Genomic DNA, 18,414 nt, shown 5'->3' on the forward strand with positions numbered 1-18,414 from the left:
AACAGGGCGGACAGTCCCAGCTCACCTCACTACAACAGGGCGGAGGGTCCCAGCACACCTCATTACAACAGGGCGGACAGTCCCAGCACACCTCACTACAACAGGGCGGACAGTCCCAGCTCACCTCACTACAACAGGGCGGAGGGTCCCAGCACACCTCATTACAACAGGGCGGAGGGTCCCAGCTCACCTCACTACAACAGGGCGGACAGTCCCAGCTCACCTCACTACAACAGGGCGGACAGTCCCAGCTCACCTCGCTACAACAGGGCGGAGGGTCCCAGCACACCTCACTACAACAGGGCGGATGGTCCCAGCACACCTCACTACAACAGGGCGGACAGTCCCAGCACACCTCACTACAACAGGGCGGACAGTCCCAGCTCACCTCGCTACAACAGGGCGGAGGGTCCCAGCACACCTCACTACAACAGGGCGGACGGTCCCAGCTCACCTCGCGACAACAGGGCGGAGGGTCCCAGCACACCTCGCTACAACAGGGCGGAGGGTCCCAGCTCACCTCGCGACAACAGGGCGGACAGTCCCAGCACACCTCACTACAACAGGGCGGACGGTCCCAGCTCACCTCGCGACAACAGGGCGGAGGGTCCCAGCACACCTCACTACAACAGGGCGGAGGGTCCCAGCACACCTCACTACAACAGGGCGGAGGGTCCCAGCACACTCCGCGACAACAGGGCGGACAGTCCCAGCACACCTCACTACAACAGGGCGGACAGTCCCAGCACATCTCACTACAACAGGGCGGACGGTCCCAGCACACCTCACTACAACAGGGCGGACAGTCCCAGCACATCTCACTACAACAGGGCGGAGGGTCCCAGCACACCTCACTACAACAGGGCGGACAGTCCCAGCACACCTCACTACAACAGGGCGGAGGGTCCCAGCACACCTCGCTACAACAGGGCGGAGGGTCCCAGCACACCTCGCTACAACAGGGCGGAGGGTCCCAGCACACCTCGCTACAACAGGGCGGAGGGTCCCAGCACACCTCACTACAACAGGGCGGAGGGTCCCAGCACACCTTACTACAACAGGGCGGAGGGTCCCAGCACACCTCGCTACAACAGGGCGGAGGGTCCCAGCACACCTCACTACAACAGGGCGGACAGTCCCAGCACACCTCACTACAACAGGGCGGACAGTCCCAGCACACCTCACTACAACAGGGCGGAGGGTCCCAGCACACCTCACTACAACAGGGCGGACAGTCCCAGCACACCTTACTACAACAGGGCGGACAGTCCCAGCTCACCTCGCTACAACAGGGCGGAGGGTCCCAGCACACCTCACTACAACAGGGCGGACAGTCCCAGCACACCTTACTACAACAGGGCGGACAGTCCCAGCTCACCTCGCTACAACAGGGCGGAGGGTCCCAGCACACCTCACTACAACAGGGCGGACGGTCCCAGCTCACCTCGCGACAACAGGGCGGAGGGTCCCAGCACACCTCGCTACAACAGGGCGGAGGGTCCCAGCTCACCTCGCGACAACAGGGCGGACAGTCCCAGCACACCTCACTACAACAGGGCGGACGGTCCCAGCTCACCTCGCGACAACAGGGCGGAGGGTCCCAGCACACCTCACTACAACAGGGCGGAGGGTCCCAGCACACCTCACTACAACAGGGCGGAGGGTCCCAGCACACTCCGCGACAACAGGGCGGACAGTCCCAGCACACCTCACTACAACAGGGCGGACAGTCCCAGCACATCTCACTACAACAGGGCGGACGGTCCCAGCACACCTCACTACAACAGGGCGGACAGTCCCAGCTCACCTCACTACAACAGGGCGGACAGTCCCAGCTCACCTCATTACAACAGGGCGGAGGGTCCCAGCACACCTCACTACAACAGGGCGGACAGTCCCAGCTCACCTCACTACAACAGGGCGGACAGTCCCAGCTCACCTCACTACAACAGGGCGGACAGTCCCAGCACACCTCACTACAACAGGGCGGACAGTCCCAGCTCACCTCACTACAACAGGGCGGAGGGTCCCAGCACACCTCATTACAACAGGGCGGAGGGTCCCAGCTCACCTCACTACAACAGGGCGGACAGTCCCAGCTCACCTCACTACAACAGGGCGGACAGTCCCAGCTCACCTCACTACAACAGGGCGGACAGTCCCAGCTCACCTCACTACAACAGGGCGGAGGGTCCCAGCTCACCTCATTACAACAGGGCGGACAGTCCCAGCTCACCTCACTACAACAGGGCGGAGGGTCCCAGCACACCTCATTACAACAGGGCGGACAGTCCCAGCACACCTCACTACAACAGGGCGGACAGTCCCAGCTCACCTCACTACAACAGGGCGGAGGGTCCCAGCACACCTCATTACAACAGGGCGGAGGGTCCCAGCTCACCTCACTACAACAGGGCGGACAGTCCCAGCTCACCTCACTACAACAGGGCGGACAGTCCCAGCTCACCTCGCTACAACAGGGCGGAGGGTCCCAGCACACCTCACTACAACAGGGCGGAGGGTCCCAGCACACCTCACTACAACAGGGCGGACAGTCCCAGCACACCTCACTACAACAGGGCGGACAGTCCCAGCTCACCTCGCTACAACAGGGCGGAGGGTCCCAGCACACCTCACTACAACAGGGCGGACGGTCCCAGCTCACCTCGCGACAACAGGGCGGAGGGTCCCAGCACACCTCGCTACAACAGGGCGGAGGGTCCCAGCTCACCTCGCGACAACAGGGCGGACAGTCCCAGCACACCTCACTACAACAGGGCGGACGGTCCCAGCTCACCTCGCGACAACAGGGCGGAGGGTCCCAGCACACCTCACTACAACAGGGCGGAGGGTCCCAGCACACCTCACTACAACAGGGCGGAGGGTCCCAGCACACTCCGCGACAACAGGGCGGACAGGCCCAGCACACCTCACTACAACAGGGCGGACAGTCCCAGCACATCTCACTACAACAGGGCGGACGGTCCCAGCACACCTCACTACAACAGGGCGGACAGTCCCAGCACATCTCACTACAACAGGGCGGAGGGTCCCAGCACACCTCACTACAACAGGGCGGACAGTCCCAGCACACCTCACTACAACAGGGCGGAGGGTCCCAGCACACCTCGCTACAACAGGGCGGAGGGTCCCAGCACACCTCGCTACAACAGGGCGGAGGGTCCCAGCACACCTCGCTACAACAGGGCGGAGGGTCCCAGCACACCTCACTACAACAGGGCGGAGGGTCCCAGCACACCTTACTACAACAGGGCGGAGGGTCCCAGCACACCTCACTACAACAGGGCGGAGGGTCCCAGCACACCTCGCTACAACAGGGCGGACAGTCCCAGCACACCTCGCTACAACAGGGCGGAGGGTCCCAGCACACCTCACTACAACAGGGCGGAGGGTCCCAGCTCACCTCACTACAACAGGGCGGAGGGTCCCAGCACACCTCACTACAACAGGGCGGAGGGTCCCAGCTCACCTCACTACAACAGGGCGGACAGTCCCAGCACAGCTCACTACAACAGGGCGGACAGTCCCAGCACACCTCACTACAACAGGGCGGACAGTCCCAGCACACCTCGCTACAACAGGGCGGACAGTCCCAGCACACCTCATTACAACAGGGCGGACAGTCCCAGCACACCTCACTACAACAGGGCGGAGGGTCCCAGCACACCTCACTACAACAGGGCGGAGGGTCCCAGCACTGACTGTAAGATGTTCAGTTGAGATTCTCCAACAGGTGTTCCCAGGGTGTGTGATGCCTCACTTTATTTTGGGCTGCAACAGATGCTGACAGAGTGGCAATGACTCCTTGGGGACATTCCCCGTCTCCAACAATGGGGGTGGGGGGTTTGAAGGCCAGGTGGTGAGGGGAACAGATGTCTCTTCAGAAAAGCTGCCGTGGTCTGTTTTAACCCAGTACAAAGGATTACTGCGGTCTGTCAGACACTCCCCTGACGATCAGTCTGCATTCAGTGTGTGTTACTGGACCCTGCCCTCTGCCCAATCCGAGGGCCATTTACTAACTACACAACACGTGGGAATTAGCAACACATCTCAGTGGGGACATATGGCACAGGGCACGAGAAATAGGTTTAAATCCGGTTCTCAGCTATTGGTGTAACAGTGCAGAGTGAGTGAAGGTTTGTTCCATCCCCAGTACAGGAGTTCATTAAAAAACCCAGAGAATTCTACAGTGAAGAGAAGGATTGCAGGAGAAAATGTTCCTCTTCCTCATTTCATTAAAGAGGTGAGTGCAAATATCCAGGGGCACTTTACATTCAAAGCATTGGGCCGTTTTCCACTGCTCGAGAGAAGTTAAACGCTCATTTAAAAAAAATACCACTATTCCAACTGCGATGGAGAGACATGATTCAAAAGAACAAAAGAAATCCGTGTGCTCCCTCAGTACTGACCCTCCGACAGTGCGGCACTCCCTCAGTACTGACCCTCCGACAGTGCGGCGCTCCCTCAGTACTGACCCTCCGACAGTGCAGCGCTCCCTCAGTACGGACCCTCCGACAGTGCGGCACTCCCTCAGTACTGACCCTCCGACAGTGCGGCGCTCCCTCAGTACGGACCCTCCGACAGTGCGGCGCTCCCTCAGTACTGCCCCTCCGACAGTGCGGCGCTCCCTCAGTACTGCCCCTCCGACAGTGCGGCGCTCCCTCAGTACTGACCCTCCGACAGTGCAGCGCTCCCTCAGTACTGCCCCTCCGACAGTGCGGCGCTCCCTCAGTACTGCCCCTCCGACAGTGCAGCTCTCCCTCAGTACTGACCCTCCGACAGTGCGGCGCTCCCTCAGTACCGACCCTCCGACAGTGCGGCGCTCCCTCAGTACCGACCCTCCGACAGTGCAGCGCTCCCTCAGTACTGACCCTCCGACAGTGCGGCGCTCCCTCAGTACTGACCCTCCGACAGTGCGGCGCTCCCTCAGTACTGACCCTCCGACAGTGCAGCGCTCCCTCAGTACTGACCCTCCGACAGTGCAGCGCTCCCTCAGTACTGACCCTCCGACAGTGCAGCGCTCCCTCGGTACTGACCCTCCGACAGTGCGGCGCTCCCTCAGTACTGACCCTCCGACAGTGCGGCGCTCCCTCAGTACTGCACTGGAGCATCAGTCTGGATAATGCGCTCTGCCCTCTCAGGTGGATGTAAGAGATCCCAATGGCACTAACCGAAGGGGAGCAGGGGATTTCCCCCCAGTGTCCTGAACAATATTTATCCCTCAACCAACACCACTGAAAACTGATAGTTCATCTCATTGTTGTCTGTGGAATCTTGCTGTGCACAAAAACGATCACCACATCCCCTCATATAACAATAGTGAGTGCAATTCAAAATGATTTGTTGTACGTGAGGTGCCCTGAGGAATTGGGGGAGGCGATAAGATGGGGTCTTGTTTGTGCGTGGGAGTGGCTGCACACACTCTCCCTGTAGGGATACGGGGGACACCAAGGGACTTGGAGACTCCCCACTGCCCCCCCAGGGGTGTACGCGATGGGGGGGGGTGACTGCACAGCCCAGCAGCACACAGCACTGGTCAACTGCCCGCTGACCGCCCACCCACTGGGGCACTGGTTTGCTTTTCCATGATGGAGGACTCCCAGCCGCCAGTGATGGGGCCTCGTCCTCCAAGCCCCAATCGTCAACAAGGGGGGGGGGGTGTTGCTGGGGGTGTTGCTGGGGGGAGGGGGGTGGGGGGGGGCGGGAGATGAGAAAAAAAGGAAATCAGCCAGTCTTCCTGCTCCTGATCGCCGTCCAGTAACCCGTGCTGGATAGCGGGCCGGGATAGGTCCCAGCTCCACTGTGAAGCCACACATGACCGAACATCTTGTCCGCTCTCACCGCGTGGGAGCGTGCTGGAAATCGGGAGCCGCCGCAGGGTGTAATAAATCGCGCACGCACGCCCGTTTGATGAGGGGGCGCGGGGTTTGGTGAGCGGTTTCGGAGCTGGAGTCGGGCTCTCCATCCTTGCACCATTTCCGAGGTGGGGGGGGGACTAGTGGGTGAATACGGGCAATGAAAATTAAGCCCTGCTTAGGCTGTACTTACACCGTAGGCCCGAGAGAATTAGTCAGCTGAGGAGCAGTGTGATCAGTCGCACTGGGCTAATGTCGGTCAGCGAGATGGGCAGGATCAGACTGCACTGGACTGGACTGGACAGGCTTGACTAAGCAAACTGGACCGGACTGGACCAAATAAACTGGACCAGACTGGACTGAGCAAGGCTATAGCACCATTTCTGGAGTCCAACACAGAAAGAAAGAAAGACGACAGGGGCTCCCCTCGGCTCAGTGATGTAACACAGTGACCGAGACCCACAGAGCAAGATCCCAACAACAGAATAACTGGATCCTACACAGCAAGATCCCAACACTGAGTTTGCTGATCTCAGGCCCAGAGTGACAGTATTGGGCTCTAAACTGGCTTCATCACTCCTGGATTGGGGGGATAATTTAGCCAGGGTTCTCACTCTGAATGAACCCTGCGGGAGAGTGTGTCTGTGAGGGAGGGGTTGTCGAGTGAGGGCGTGATTAGGCTCCTTTGCAATGCTCTCTGTGGCCGATTAGCCTGTTTACACTCACATAAGAACAGAAGAAATAGGAGCAGGAGTAGGCCATATGGCCCCTCGAGCCTGCTCCGCCATTCAATAAGATCATGGCTGATATTTGCCCTCACCTCCACTTTCCCACCCGATCCCCATATCCCTTGATTCCCCTAGAGTCCAAAGATCTAATAATCTCAGCGTTGAATATATTCAACGACTGAGCATCCACAGCCCTCTGGGGTAGAGAATTCCGAAGATTCACAACCCTCTGAGTGAAGAAATTCCTCCTCATCTCAGTCTTAAATGTCCGACCCTTTATCCTGAGACTATACCCTCAGTTCTAGACTCTCCAGCCAGGGGAAACAATCTCTCAGCCTCTACCCTGTCAAGCCCCCTCAGAATCTTGTATGTTTCAATGAGATCACCTCTCATTCTTCTGAACTCCAGAGAGTATAGACCCATTCTACTCAATCTCTCCTCATAGGACAACCCTCTCATCCCAGGAATTAATCTAGTGAATCTTAGTTGCACCGCCTCTAAGGCAAGTATATCCTTCCTTAGATAAGGAGACCAAAACTGTACACAGTACGTCAGGTGTGATCTCACCAAAGCCCTTTACAACTGTAGTAAGACTTCCTTACTCCTGTACTCCAACCCCCTTGCAATAAAGGCCAACATGCCATTTGTTTTCCTAATTACCTGCTGTACCTGCATGTTAACTTTTTGTGTTTCTTGTACCAGGACACCCAAGTCTCTCTGAACACCAACATCTAATAGTTTCTCACCATTTAAAAAATATTCCGTTTTTCTATTCTTCCTACCAAAGTGAATAACCTCACATTTCCCCACATTATACTCCATCTGCCACCTTCTTGCCCACTCACTTAACCTGTCTATATCCCTTTGCAGACTCTGCATCCTCCTCACAGCTTACTTTCCCACCTAGCTTTGTATCATCAGCAAACTTGGATACATTACACTCGGTCCCTTCATCTAAGTCATTAATATAGATTGTAAATAGCTGAGGCCCAAGCACTGATCCTTGCGACACCCCACTAGTTACAGCCTGCCAACCTGAAAATGACCCGTTTATCCCTACTCTCTGTTTTCTGTCCGTTAATCAATCCTCTATCCATGCTAATATATTACCCCCAATCCCATGAGCCCTTATCTTGTGTAACAACCTTTTATGTGGCACCTTATCGAATGCCTTTTAAAAATCCAAATATATTACATCCACTGGTTCCCCTTTATCTACCCTGCTTGCTACATCCTCAAAAAACTCTAATAAATTTGTCAAACACAATTTCCCTTTCATAAAACCATGTTTTCTCTGCCTAATCATATTATGATTTTCTAAGTGCCCTGTTACCACTTCCTTAATAATGGATTCCAGCATTTTCCCGATGCCTGATGTCAGGCTAACTGGCCTGTAGTTCCCTGTTTTCTCTCTCCCTTCTTGAATAGCAGGGTTACATTTGCTACCTTCCAATCCATTGGAACTGTTCTAGAATCGAGGGAATTTTGGACGATCAAAACCAATGCATCCACTATCTCTGCAGCCACCTCTTTTAGAACCCTAGAATGGAGGCCATCAGGTCCAGGGGATTTATTAGCTTTTAGTCCCAGTAAAATTTTCTCCAGTACTTTTCCTCTACTGATAATAATTACTTTAAGTTCCTCACTCTCATTAGCCCCTTGGTTCCCCACCATTTCCGGTATGTTTTTTGTGTCTTCTACTGTGAAGACATATACAAAATATTTGTTTAACATCTCTGCCATTTCCTTATTCCCAATTATAATTTCTCCTGTCTCAGCCTCTAAGGGACCAACGTTTACTTTCACTAATCTCTTACTTTTTACATACTTGTAGAAGCTCTTACAATCATGCACCAGGCATACCTAAAAATGAGGTGCCAACCTGGTGAAGCTACAACTCAGGACTACATGCTTGCTAAACAGCGGAAGCAACATGCTATAGACAGAGCTAAGCGATTCCACAACCAACGGATCAGATCAAAGCTCTGCAGTTCTGCCACATCCAGTCGTGAATGGTGGTGGACAATTAAACAACTAACGGGAGGAGGAGGCTCTGCAAACATCCCCATCCTCAATGATGGCGGAGTCCAGCACGTGAGTACAAAAGACAAGGCTGAAGTGTTTGCAACCATCTTCAGCCAGAAGTGCCGAGTGGATGATCCATCTCGGCCTCCTCCCGATATCCCCACCATCACAGAAGCCAGTCTTCAGCCAATTCGATTCACTCCACGTGATATCAAGAAACGGCTGAGTGCACTGGATACAGCAAAGGCTATGGGCCCCGACAACATCCCAGCTGTAGTGCTGAAGACTTGTGCTCTAGAACTGGCCGTGCCTCCAGCCAAACTGGTCCAGTACAGCGACAACACTGGCATCTACCCGACAATGTGGAAAATTGCCCAGATATGTCCTGTCCACAAAAAGCAGGACAAATCCAATCCGGACAATTACCACCTCATCAGTCTATTCTCAATCATCAGCAAAGTGATGGAAGGTGTTGTCGACAGTGCTATCAAGCGGCACTTACTCACCAATAACCTGCTCACCGATGCTCAGTTTGGGTTCCGCCAGGACCACTCGGCTCCACACCTCATTACAGCCTTGGTCCAAACATGGACAAAAGAGCTGAATTCCAGAGGTGAGGTGAGAGTGACTGCCCTTGACATCAAGGCAGCATTTGACTGAATGAGGCACCAAGGAGCCCTAGTAAAATTGAAGTCAATGGGAATCAGGGGGAAAACTCTCCAGTGGCTGGAGTCATACCTAGCACAAAGGAAGATGGTAGTGGTTGTTGGAGGCCAATCATCACAGCCCCAGGACATTGCTGCAGGAGTTCCTCAGGGCAGTGTCTTAGGCCCAACCATCTTCAGCTGCTTCATCAATGACCTTTCCTCCATCATAAGGTCAGAAATGGGGATGTTCACTGATGATTGCACAGTGTTCAGTTCCATTCACAACCCCTCAGATAATGAAGCAGTCCGAGCCCGCATGCAGCAAGACCTGGACAACATCCAGGCTTGGGCTGATAAGTGGCAAGTAACATTTGCGCCAGACAAGTGCCAGGCAATGACCATCTCCAACTAGAGAGAATCTAACCACTTCCCTTGACATTCAACGGCATTACCATCGCCGAATCCCCCACCATCAACATCCTGGGGGTCACCATTGACCAGAAACTTAACTGGACCAGCCACATAAATACTGTGGCTACAAGAGCAGGTCAGAGGCTGGGTATTCTGAGGCGAGTGACTCACCTCCTGACTCCCCAAAGCCTTTCCACCATCTACAAGGCACAAGTCAGGAGTGTGATGGAATACTCTCCACTTGCCTGGATGAGTGCAGCTCCAACAATACTCAAGAAGCTCGACACCATCCAAGATAAAGCAGCCCGCTTGATTGGCACCCCATCCACCACCCTAAACATTCACTCCCTTCACCACCGGCACATTGTGGTTGCAGTGTGTACCATCCACAGGATGCACTGCAGCAACTCGCCAAGGCTTCTTCGACAGCACCTCCCCAACCCGCGACCTCTACCACCTAGAAGGACAAAAGCAGCAGACACATGGGAACAGCACCACTTGCACGTTCCCCTCCAAGTCACACACCATCCCGACTTGGAAATATATCGCCGTTCCTTCATCGTCACTGGGTCAAAATCCTGGAACTCCCTTCCTAACAGCACTGTGGGAGAACCTTCACCACACGGACTGCAGCGGTTCAAGAAGGCGGCTCACCAACACCTTCTCAAGGGCAATTAGGGATGGGCAATAAATGCCGGCCTCGCCAGCGACGCCCACATCCCATGGACAAATAAAAAAATCTGTTTTTATATTTCTCGTAGTTTACTTTCATATTCAATTTTCTCCCTCTATCAATTTTTTTGGTCATCCTTTGCTGGTCTCTAAAACTCTCCCAATCCTCAGGCTCACTACTCTTCTTGCAACATTATAGGCCTCTTCTTTTAATCTAATACTATCCTTAACTTCTTTAATTAGCCACGGGTGGATCACTTTTCCCATGGAGTTTTTAATTCCTTAATGGAATGTATATTTGTTGAGAATATTGAAATATTTCTTTTGCCAATTTGATTTGCCCAGTCTGTAAGAAGATTAAAGTCCCCCACGATTACTGCATTACCTTTGTTACAAGCTCCTATTATTTCATGATTAATACTCTGTCCAACGGTAGAGCTACTATTAGGGGGCCTAGAAACTACTCCCACCAGTGGTTTCTGCCCCTTGTTATTTCTTATTTCCACCCAGACTGATTCTATTTCCTGATCCTCTGAGCCGAGATCCTTTCTCACCACTGTCCTTATCTCATCCTTTATTATCAGGGCTACACCACCACTTTGACTTTGCTCTTTCGCTTTATAAATTTACCCTCACCTGACCCCCCCCCCCTCCTTTTTAGTTTAAAGCCCTGTCTACCGCCCGAGTTATTCGATTTGCCAGGATGCCGGTCCCCAGCCCGTCCCAACGGAACAGCTCCCTTTTCCCCAGTACTGGTATCAGTGTCCCATGAATCGAAACCCCCTGTCTCCCACACCACTCTTTGAGCCACACATTTAACTCTCGGATCTGTTTATCCCGATGCCTATTTGCACCTGGCTCAGGGAGTAATCCAGAGATTATTACCTTTGAGGTTCTGCTTATTAATTTAGACCCTAGCTCTTCAAACCGTCTCAGCAGAACCCCATTCCTAGTTCTACCTATGTCGTTGGTTCCTACATGGACCATGACGACTGGATCCTCCCCCTCATGCTCCAAGTTCTTCACCAGTTGCGAGGAGATGTCCTCGACCCTGGTACCGGGCAGGCAACACAGCCTTTGGGACTCCCGGTTGCGGCTGCAGAGAACAGAGTCTATCCCCGACTATACTAACCCCAAACGACTACCACGTTCCTTTTCACTCCTCCCACTGGAATGGCCTCCTGTACCACGGTGCAGTGGTCAGTTTGCCCATCCTCCCTGCAGCCTTAGTTCTCATCCACACAGGTAGCGAGTACCTCGTACCTGATGGACAAGGTCAAAGGTTGAGGCTCCTCCATCACTGCATCCTGGGTCCCCATACCTGCCTGACTCGCAGTGTGGCTGACGTATGAGGGATGGACACCGAGGTAACGTACCGGGGATGGCGAGTGTCCGTGACACCGTACCGCAGAGGGAATCTGCACCTCGGGCTCCCACTGGTCTCGGGAAATATTTACAATCAGAATTCCCAGTCTTCGTGTTGACACGGGGTCCTTGTCACATCACAGAGAAACAGCCCAAAGTATTTCACATACAGTGAAATAGAATCATAGAATGCTACAGCACAGAAGGAGGCCATTCGCCCCCTCGGGCCTGTGCTGTCTCTTTGAAAGAGCTATCCAATTAGTCCCACTCCCCCGCTCTTTCCCCGTAGCCCTGCAAATTTTTCCCTCCAAGTATTTCTCCAATTCTCTTTTGAAAGTTATTATTGAATCTGCTTCCACCGCCCTTTCAGGCAGCGCATTCCAGATCATAACAACTCACTGCGTAAAAAAAAAATTCTCCTCATCTCCCCTCTGGTTCTTTTGCCGATTATATTAAATCTGTCCCCTCTGGTTACCGATCCTCCTGCCAGAGGAAATGGTTTCTCCCTGTGCTTGAGCAGAGAGATTGGGAAAGACAGAGAGTGAACCTCTAACGGAGTGAATTGTGAACAGAGTGAGGACTTTCAACTGGGGATTTGGTGAGTGTGGATATTAGGTGCAGAGGGGGAAGGAGGTGCTGAGTGATTTAAACCAAAGAACTATTGACAAAGACTGAGCGGAGGATAAAGGAAGCAGCACGAGGAGTGCCGAGGTTTAAGTCAGTAAGTAGCTAGTTCATTGGTTAGTGTTTTTCAGTGGTTGGTTAGTATTTTAGTATCAGATAAACAGTAAAGTACCTTAAAGCTAAACAAACAGTTTAATTAACTGTTAGCTAACATGGCAGGACAGCGGGGGCCCATCACATGCACACTCTGTGCCACGTGGGAACTACAGGACAGTGTGTGCATCCTGGAAAGCCACGTGTGCAGGAAATGCCGCCAGCTGCTCAAGCTCAAAGTTTCTGAGCTTGAGGGGTGGCTGGCGTCACTACAGTGCACACAGGAAGCACGTTTCAGGAGGGGGGTCACCCCGCAGCTACAGAGAGTTCAGGCGGAGAGGGAGTGGGTGACCACTAGATAGACGAGGCGGAAGAGGCAGGCAGTGCAGGAGTCCCCAGGGAGTGTGGCACTCACAAACCAGTATTCAGTGCTGAATACCAGTGAGGGCGATGACACCTCGGGGCAGTGCAGTCAGGAGCAAATCCACGGCACTGTGGGAGACTCACAGTGGGGGGGGGCAAAAGAAATGCAGTTGTTATAGGGGATTCGATAGTCGGGGGGATAGACAGGCGTTTCTGCAACCACCGATGTGAGTCCTGCGTGGTGCTTTGCCTCCCTGGTGCCAGGGTAAAGGACATCACCGAGAGGGGGCAGAACAGGGGGGGGCAAGGGGAGCAGCCAGAAATCGTGGTCCATGCGGGAACCAATGACATAGGAAGGAAAAGGGTCGAGGTCCTGCAGTCAGAGTCTCAGGAGCTAGGGAGGAAGTTATAAAGCAGGACCTCAAAAGTAGTAATCTCTGGATTACCCCCAATGCCACATGCTAGTGAGTATAGGAATAGTCGGATAAGACAAGTTAATGCGTGGCTGGAGAAATGGTGCAGGAGGGAGGGCTTCAGATTCCTGAGGCACTGGGACCTGTTCTGGGGCAGGAGGGATCTGTACGAGCCGGACAGGTTGCACCTCGACAGAGCCGGGATTAATGTCCTCGCGGGGAGGTTAAGTGGAGCTGTGGGGGAGGGTTTAAACTGATTTGGCAGGGGGAGGGGCAGCAGGATGAAACATTGGAGCAGAGAAATAAGGTGCACAGAGGACTGGGAGGGGCAAGTAGCACTAGAATAAAGAATAGTTCAGAAATAGGAGGGATCAGACAGGGGGCAAATGCGAGGCAGTCTAAGATGGGTTTAGAGTGTATGTGCGTAAATGCACGGAGTGTGGTAAATAAGGCTGGTGAACTGCAGGCACAAGTCGCCACATGGGACTGTGATATAGTGGGAATAACAGAGACCTGGCTCAAAGAAGGGGAGGATTGGGTACTTAATATTCCTGGCTACAAGATATTCAGGAAAGAAAAGAAACTATTCTAGCACTGGAAAGGGATGATGTAGTTGAAGGGTGAAAGACAGAATCTATTTGGTTAGAATTAAGGAACAATAGAGGGGCTGTTACACTATAGGCCATCAAATAGTGGGAAGGAGATAGAGGAGCAAATTTGCAGGTAAATTACAGAAAGATGCAAGAACTATAGAGCAGTGATCATGGGGGACTTGAATTATCCCAATATAGACTGGGATAGTAGCAGTGTAAAGGGCAAAGAGGGGGAGGAATTCCTGAAATGTGTTCGAGAGAACTTTCTGGAACAGTGTGTTTTTACCCCAAACAGGAAGGAAGCAGTGCTGGATCTAGTTCTGGGGAATGAAGTGGGGCAGGTGGAGCATGTTTCAGTGGGGGAGCATTTGGGGAACAGTGATCATAATGTTAGGTTTAGAATAGTTATGGAAAAGGGACAAGGAACAATTAAATGTGAAAATCTTAACTGGAGGAGGGCTAATTTCAGTTATTTAAAAAGGGATCTTGCCCGGGTGGATTGGAATCAGAAATTGATAGGCAAAAGAGTAATTGAACAAAGGGAGGCCTTCAAGGAGGAGTTGGTTCAGGTACAGAGCAGACACTTCCCTACGAGGGGGAAAGGAAAGCCAGAGCTCCCTGGATAACTAAAGATAGAGAGATTAAAATGAAACAGAAAAAGGTCTATGACAAATGTAAGGTTCATAATACAGAAGAGAATCAGGCTAAATACAAAAAGTACAGAGGAGATCTAAAAAAGGGAATAAGAGGGGCAAAGAGAGAGTATGAGAATAGATTAGCGGCTAACATAAAAGGGAATACAAAAGTCTTTTATAAACATATAAATAGTAAAAATGTCATCAAAGGAAGGGTGCGACTGATTAGGGACAATAAAGGAGATCTTCTTGTGGAGGCAGAGGGCCTGACTGAGGCACTAAATGAATACTTCACATTGCTCTTCACTAGAGAAGAAGATGCTGCCATTGTAGCAGTAAAGGAGGAGGTAGTAGCGATATTGGAGAGGATAAAAATAGATAAAGAGGAGGTACTTAAAAGATTGGCAGCATTCAAAGTAGAAAAGTCACCCGGTCCAGATGGGAGGGGTCCCAGGCTACTGACGGAAGTAAGGGTGGAAATTGCGGAGGCTCTGGCCACAATCTTCCAAACCTCCTTAGATATGGGGACGGTGCCAGAGGACTGGAGGATTGCAAATGTTACACCCCTGTTCAAAAAAGGGGAGAGGGATAAACCCGGTAATTACAGGCCGGCATTTATTGCCCATCCCTAATTGTCCTTGAGAAGGTGGTGGTGAGCCGCCTTCTTGAACCGCTGCAGTCCGTGTGGTGAAGGTTCTCCCACAGTGCTGTTAGGAAGGGAGTTCCAGGATTTTGACCCAGCGACGATGAAGGAACGGCCGATATATTTCCAAGTCAGGATGGTGTGTGGAGATGGTGGAGTTCCCATGCACCTGCTGCTCTTGTCCTTCTTGGCGTTAGAGGCCACAGGTTATCAAAATAACCTTGGTGATAGCCATTTTGTATTCTACAAAATCCTACAACCACCAAGAAGTGAACGACCAGTTGGTGGTGCTGGTTGAGGGAGGGACATTGGGAGAACTCCCTGCTCTTCATATAATGCCATGGGATCCTCAGAACATACCTGAAGAGGCAACTAGGACCTGGGTTCAACATCTCAGCCAAAGGACGGCACCTCCGACAGTGCAGCACTCCCTCAGTACTGACCCTCCGACAGTGCAGCACTCCCTCAGTACTGACCCTCCGACAGTGCAGCACTCCCTCAGTACTGACCCTCCGACAGTGCAGGGCTCCCTCAGTACTGACCCTCCGACAGTGCAGCACTCCCTCAGTACTGACCCTCCGACAGTGCAGCACTCCCTCAGTACTGACCCTCCGACAGTGCAGCACTCCCTCAGTACTGACCCTCCGACAGTGCAGCGCTCCCTCAGTACTGCCCCTCCGACAGTGCAGCACTCCCTCAGTACTGCCCCTCCGACAGTGCAGCACTCCCTCAGTACTGCCCCTCCGACAGTGCAGCACTCCCTCAGTCCTGACCCTCCGACAGTGCAGCGCTCCCTCAGTACTGACCCTCAGACAGTGCAGCACTCCCTCAGTACTGCCCCTCCGACAGTGCAGCACTCCCTCAGTACTGCCCCTCCGACAGTGCAGCACTCCCTCAGTCCTGACCCTCCGACAGTGCAGCACTCCCTCAGTCCTGACCCTCCGACAGTGCAGCACTCCCTCAGTCCTGACCCTCCGACAGTGCAGCACTCCCTCAGTCCTGACCCTCCGACAGTGCAGCACTCCCTCAGTACTGACCCTCCGACAGTGCAGCACTCCCTCAGTACTGACCCTCCGACAGTGCAGCACTCCCTCAGTACTGACCCTCCGACAGTGCAGCACTCCCTCAGTACTGTGCTGGAGAGTCGGCCTGGATTGTAGGGGTGATCCCACACCACCAGAGTTAGGCTCACGAGGAGCAGGGATTGGTGATAGGGCTACAGCATTGTAACTCCAGGTCTCTAACCCGCACTGCCTGCAATCACAGTTCCCCAGTGGGATCACAGAATCACCTCAGGCGTTGATTCCAGTCCTGCAGCGGGACTTGAACCCACAACCTTCCGACTCAGAGACAAAAAAGTGTTACCAATATGAGCCAAGCTGTCAGTTGGACCTGTTCAATAACAAAAACAGGGGTTTTGATAGAGTATACAAGGGGGTGCATGAACAGAGACCTGGGGGTTCACATGCACAAATCTCCGCAGGTGACAGGATAAGTTGAGAAGGCTGTTAAAAAAGCAAATGGGATCCTGGGCATCGAGTACAAAAAGCAAGGAAGTTATGCTAAACCTTTATAAATCGCTGGTTAGGCCTGAGCTGGAGTATTGTGTCCAATTCTGGGCTTTCGGAACGATGTCAAGGCCTTAGAGAGGGTGCAGAGGAGATTTACTAGAACGGTCCCAGGGATGAGGGACTTCAGTTATGTGGAGAGACTGGAGTTGTTCTCCTTACAGCAGAGAAGGTCAAGGGGAGATTTAATAGAGGTGTTCAAAATTAAATAAGGAGAAATCGTTTCCACTGGTGGGAGGGTCAGTAACCAGAGGACGCAGATTTAAGGTGATTGGGAGAAGAACCGGAGGAGGAGATGAGGAGAAATTTTTTTTACGCAGTGAGTTGTTCTGATCTGGAACGCGATGCCTGAAAGGGCGGTGGAAGCAGATTCAATAATAACTCTCAAAAGGGGAATTGGATAAATACTTGAAAAGGAAAAATTTGAAGGACTACGGGGAAAGAGCGGGGGAATGGGACTAATTGGGATAGCTCTTTCAAAGAGCCGGCACAGGCATGATGGGCCGAATGGCCTCCTTCCGTGCTGTACGATTCAGTGAATGATGAAGTAAGTGGGATATCTGGAGGGGTACACGTGTCCTCGCCCCTCTCCCGCCCCCTCACCTGGCCTCAATGACTTCCAAGAGGTGCTGCCAGCGACTGTTGATGAGGTGAAGTTTGTTGTCGATCTCCGACGCCTTCAGTGTGCTGCTGGCTTTGATCAGTTTGTCTCCCAGCTGCTTCAACTGGACCTTGTTTTCGTCGCAGAGTTTAATTTCCTCCATACAGTCCTACAAATAAAAAAAAACACACACAGAGTACCACCTCAAACTGAGACACGGGTCACAGGATGGACACTGGGGTGAGGGAGAACATTCAGCCCAGTATAACTCTCCCATCCAGTAACGACCCTACACTCGCCCCATCACAATATCCAACATTAAATGTTTCAAAGGGTTTTGTCTGTGCTCCGCTGTCCGGCCTGAATTCCACGAGTTGGTCACTCTCAGCCTGATGAAGAAATTCTCGCTATCAGTCCTGAACTTGCATTTTGCTGGTTTGAATCAGTCGCCCCTCGTCCAACTCTCACAGCTTGAAGACATTTACCACATTTACCCTTTCCTTACGTTACATCAGGAACAGGAAGAGGCCATTCGGCCCCTTGTGCCTGCTGCACCCATTCAATTAGATCACGGCCGAACTGTATCTCATCTCCATCTACCTGCGACTGCTCCATGTCCCTTGATACCTTTCTTTACTCAACAAAAATCTGTCGATCTCCGTCTCGAAAGCTCCAATTGTCCCAGAAACCACAGCCTTTTGGGGGGGGGGGGGGGGGGAGGGGAAAGAGTGTTCCAGATTTCCACTACCCTTAGTGTGAAAAAGCACTTCCTGATTTCATTCCTGGGTAATAAGTATTAAGATTATGCCCCCTTGTTCTGGACTCCGCCACCAGAGGAAATAGCTCCTCTAGATCTACTCTATCGAATCCTTTTAACGCCTTGATCAGATCACCCCTCAATCTTCTAAACTCAAGCAAATACAAGCTTAGTCTATGCAACCTGTCCTCATCATTTAACCCTCTAAACCCCGGTATCATTACAACAGTGACTACACTTCAAAAGTACTTCATTGGCTGTAAAGCGCTTCGGGACGTCCTGAGGTCGTGAAAGGCGCGATATAAATGGAAGTTCTTTCTCTCTATGTTTGTCTCTTGTCTGTCTACTTCTGCTCTGTTAACCTCCAGCACCCCCCAAACACACAACCTCTACCACCTAG

The 18,414-nt window shown here is 52.5% G+C and overlaps 1 protein-coding gene across 1 annotated transcript in view; it reads right to left on the reverse strand.

Moving 5' to 3' along the window:
* LOC137326740 (nesprin-2-like) overlaps window positions 1-18,414 on the reverse strand; it is a 246,195-nt gene that overhangs the window by 39,562 nt on the left and 188,219 nt on the right. The window contains exon 45 of the mRNA XM_067992112.1: window positions 17,260-17,426. Within this exon, the coding sequence (XP_067848213.1) occupies window positions 17,260-17,426 (167 nt within the window). The remainder of the gene's footprint in view (window positions 1-17,259; window positions 17,427-18,414) is intronic.

Source organism: Heptranchias perlo, chromosome 10 (assembly GCF_035084215.1).
Source record: "Heptranchias perlo isolate sHepPer1 chromosome 10, sHepPer1.hap1, whole genome shotgun sequence".
Classification (NCBI taxonomy): Eukaryota; Metazoa; Chordata; class Chondrichthyes; order Hexanchiformes; family Hexanchidae; genus Heptranchias; species Heptranchias perlo.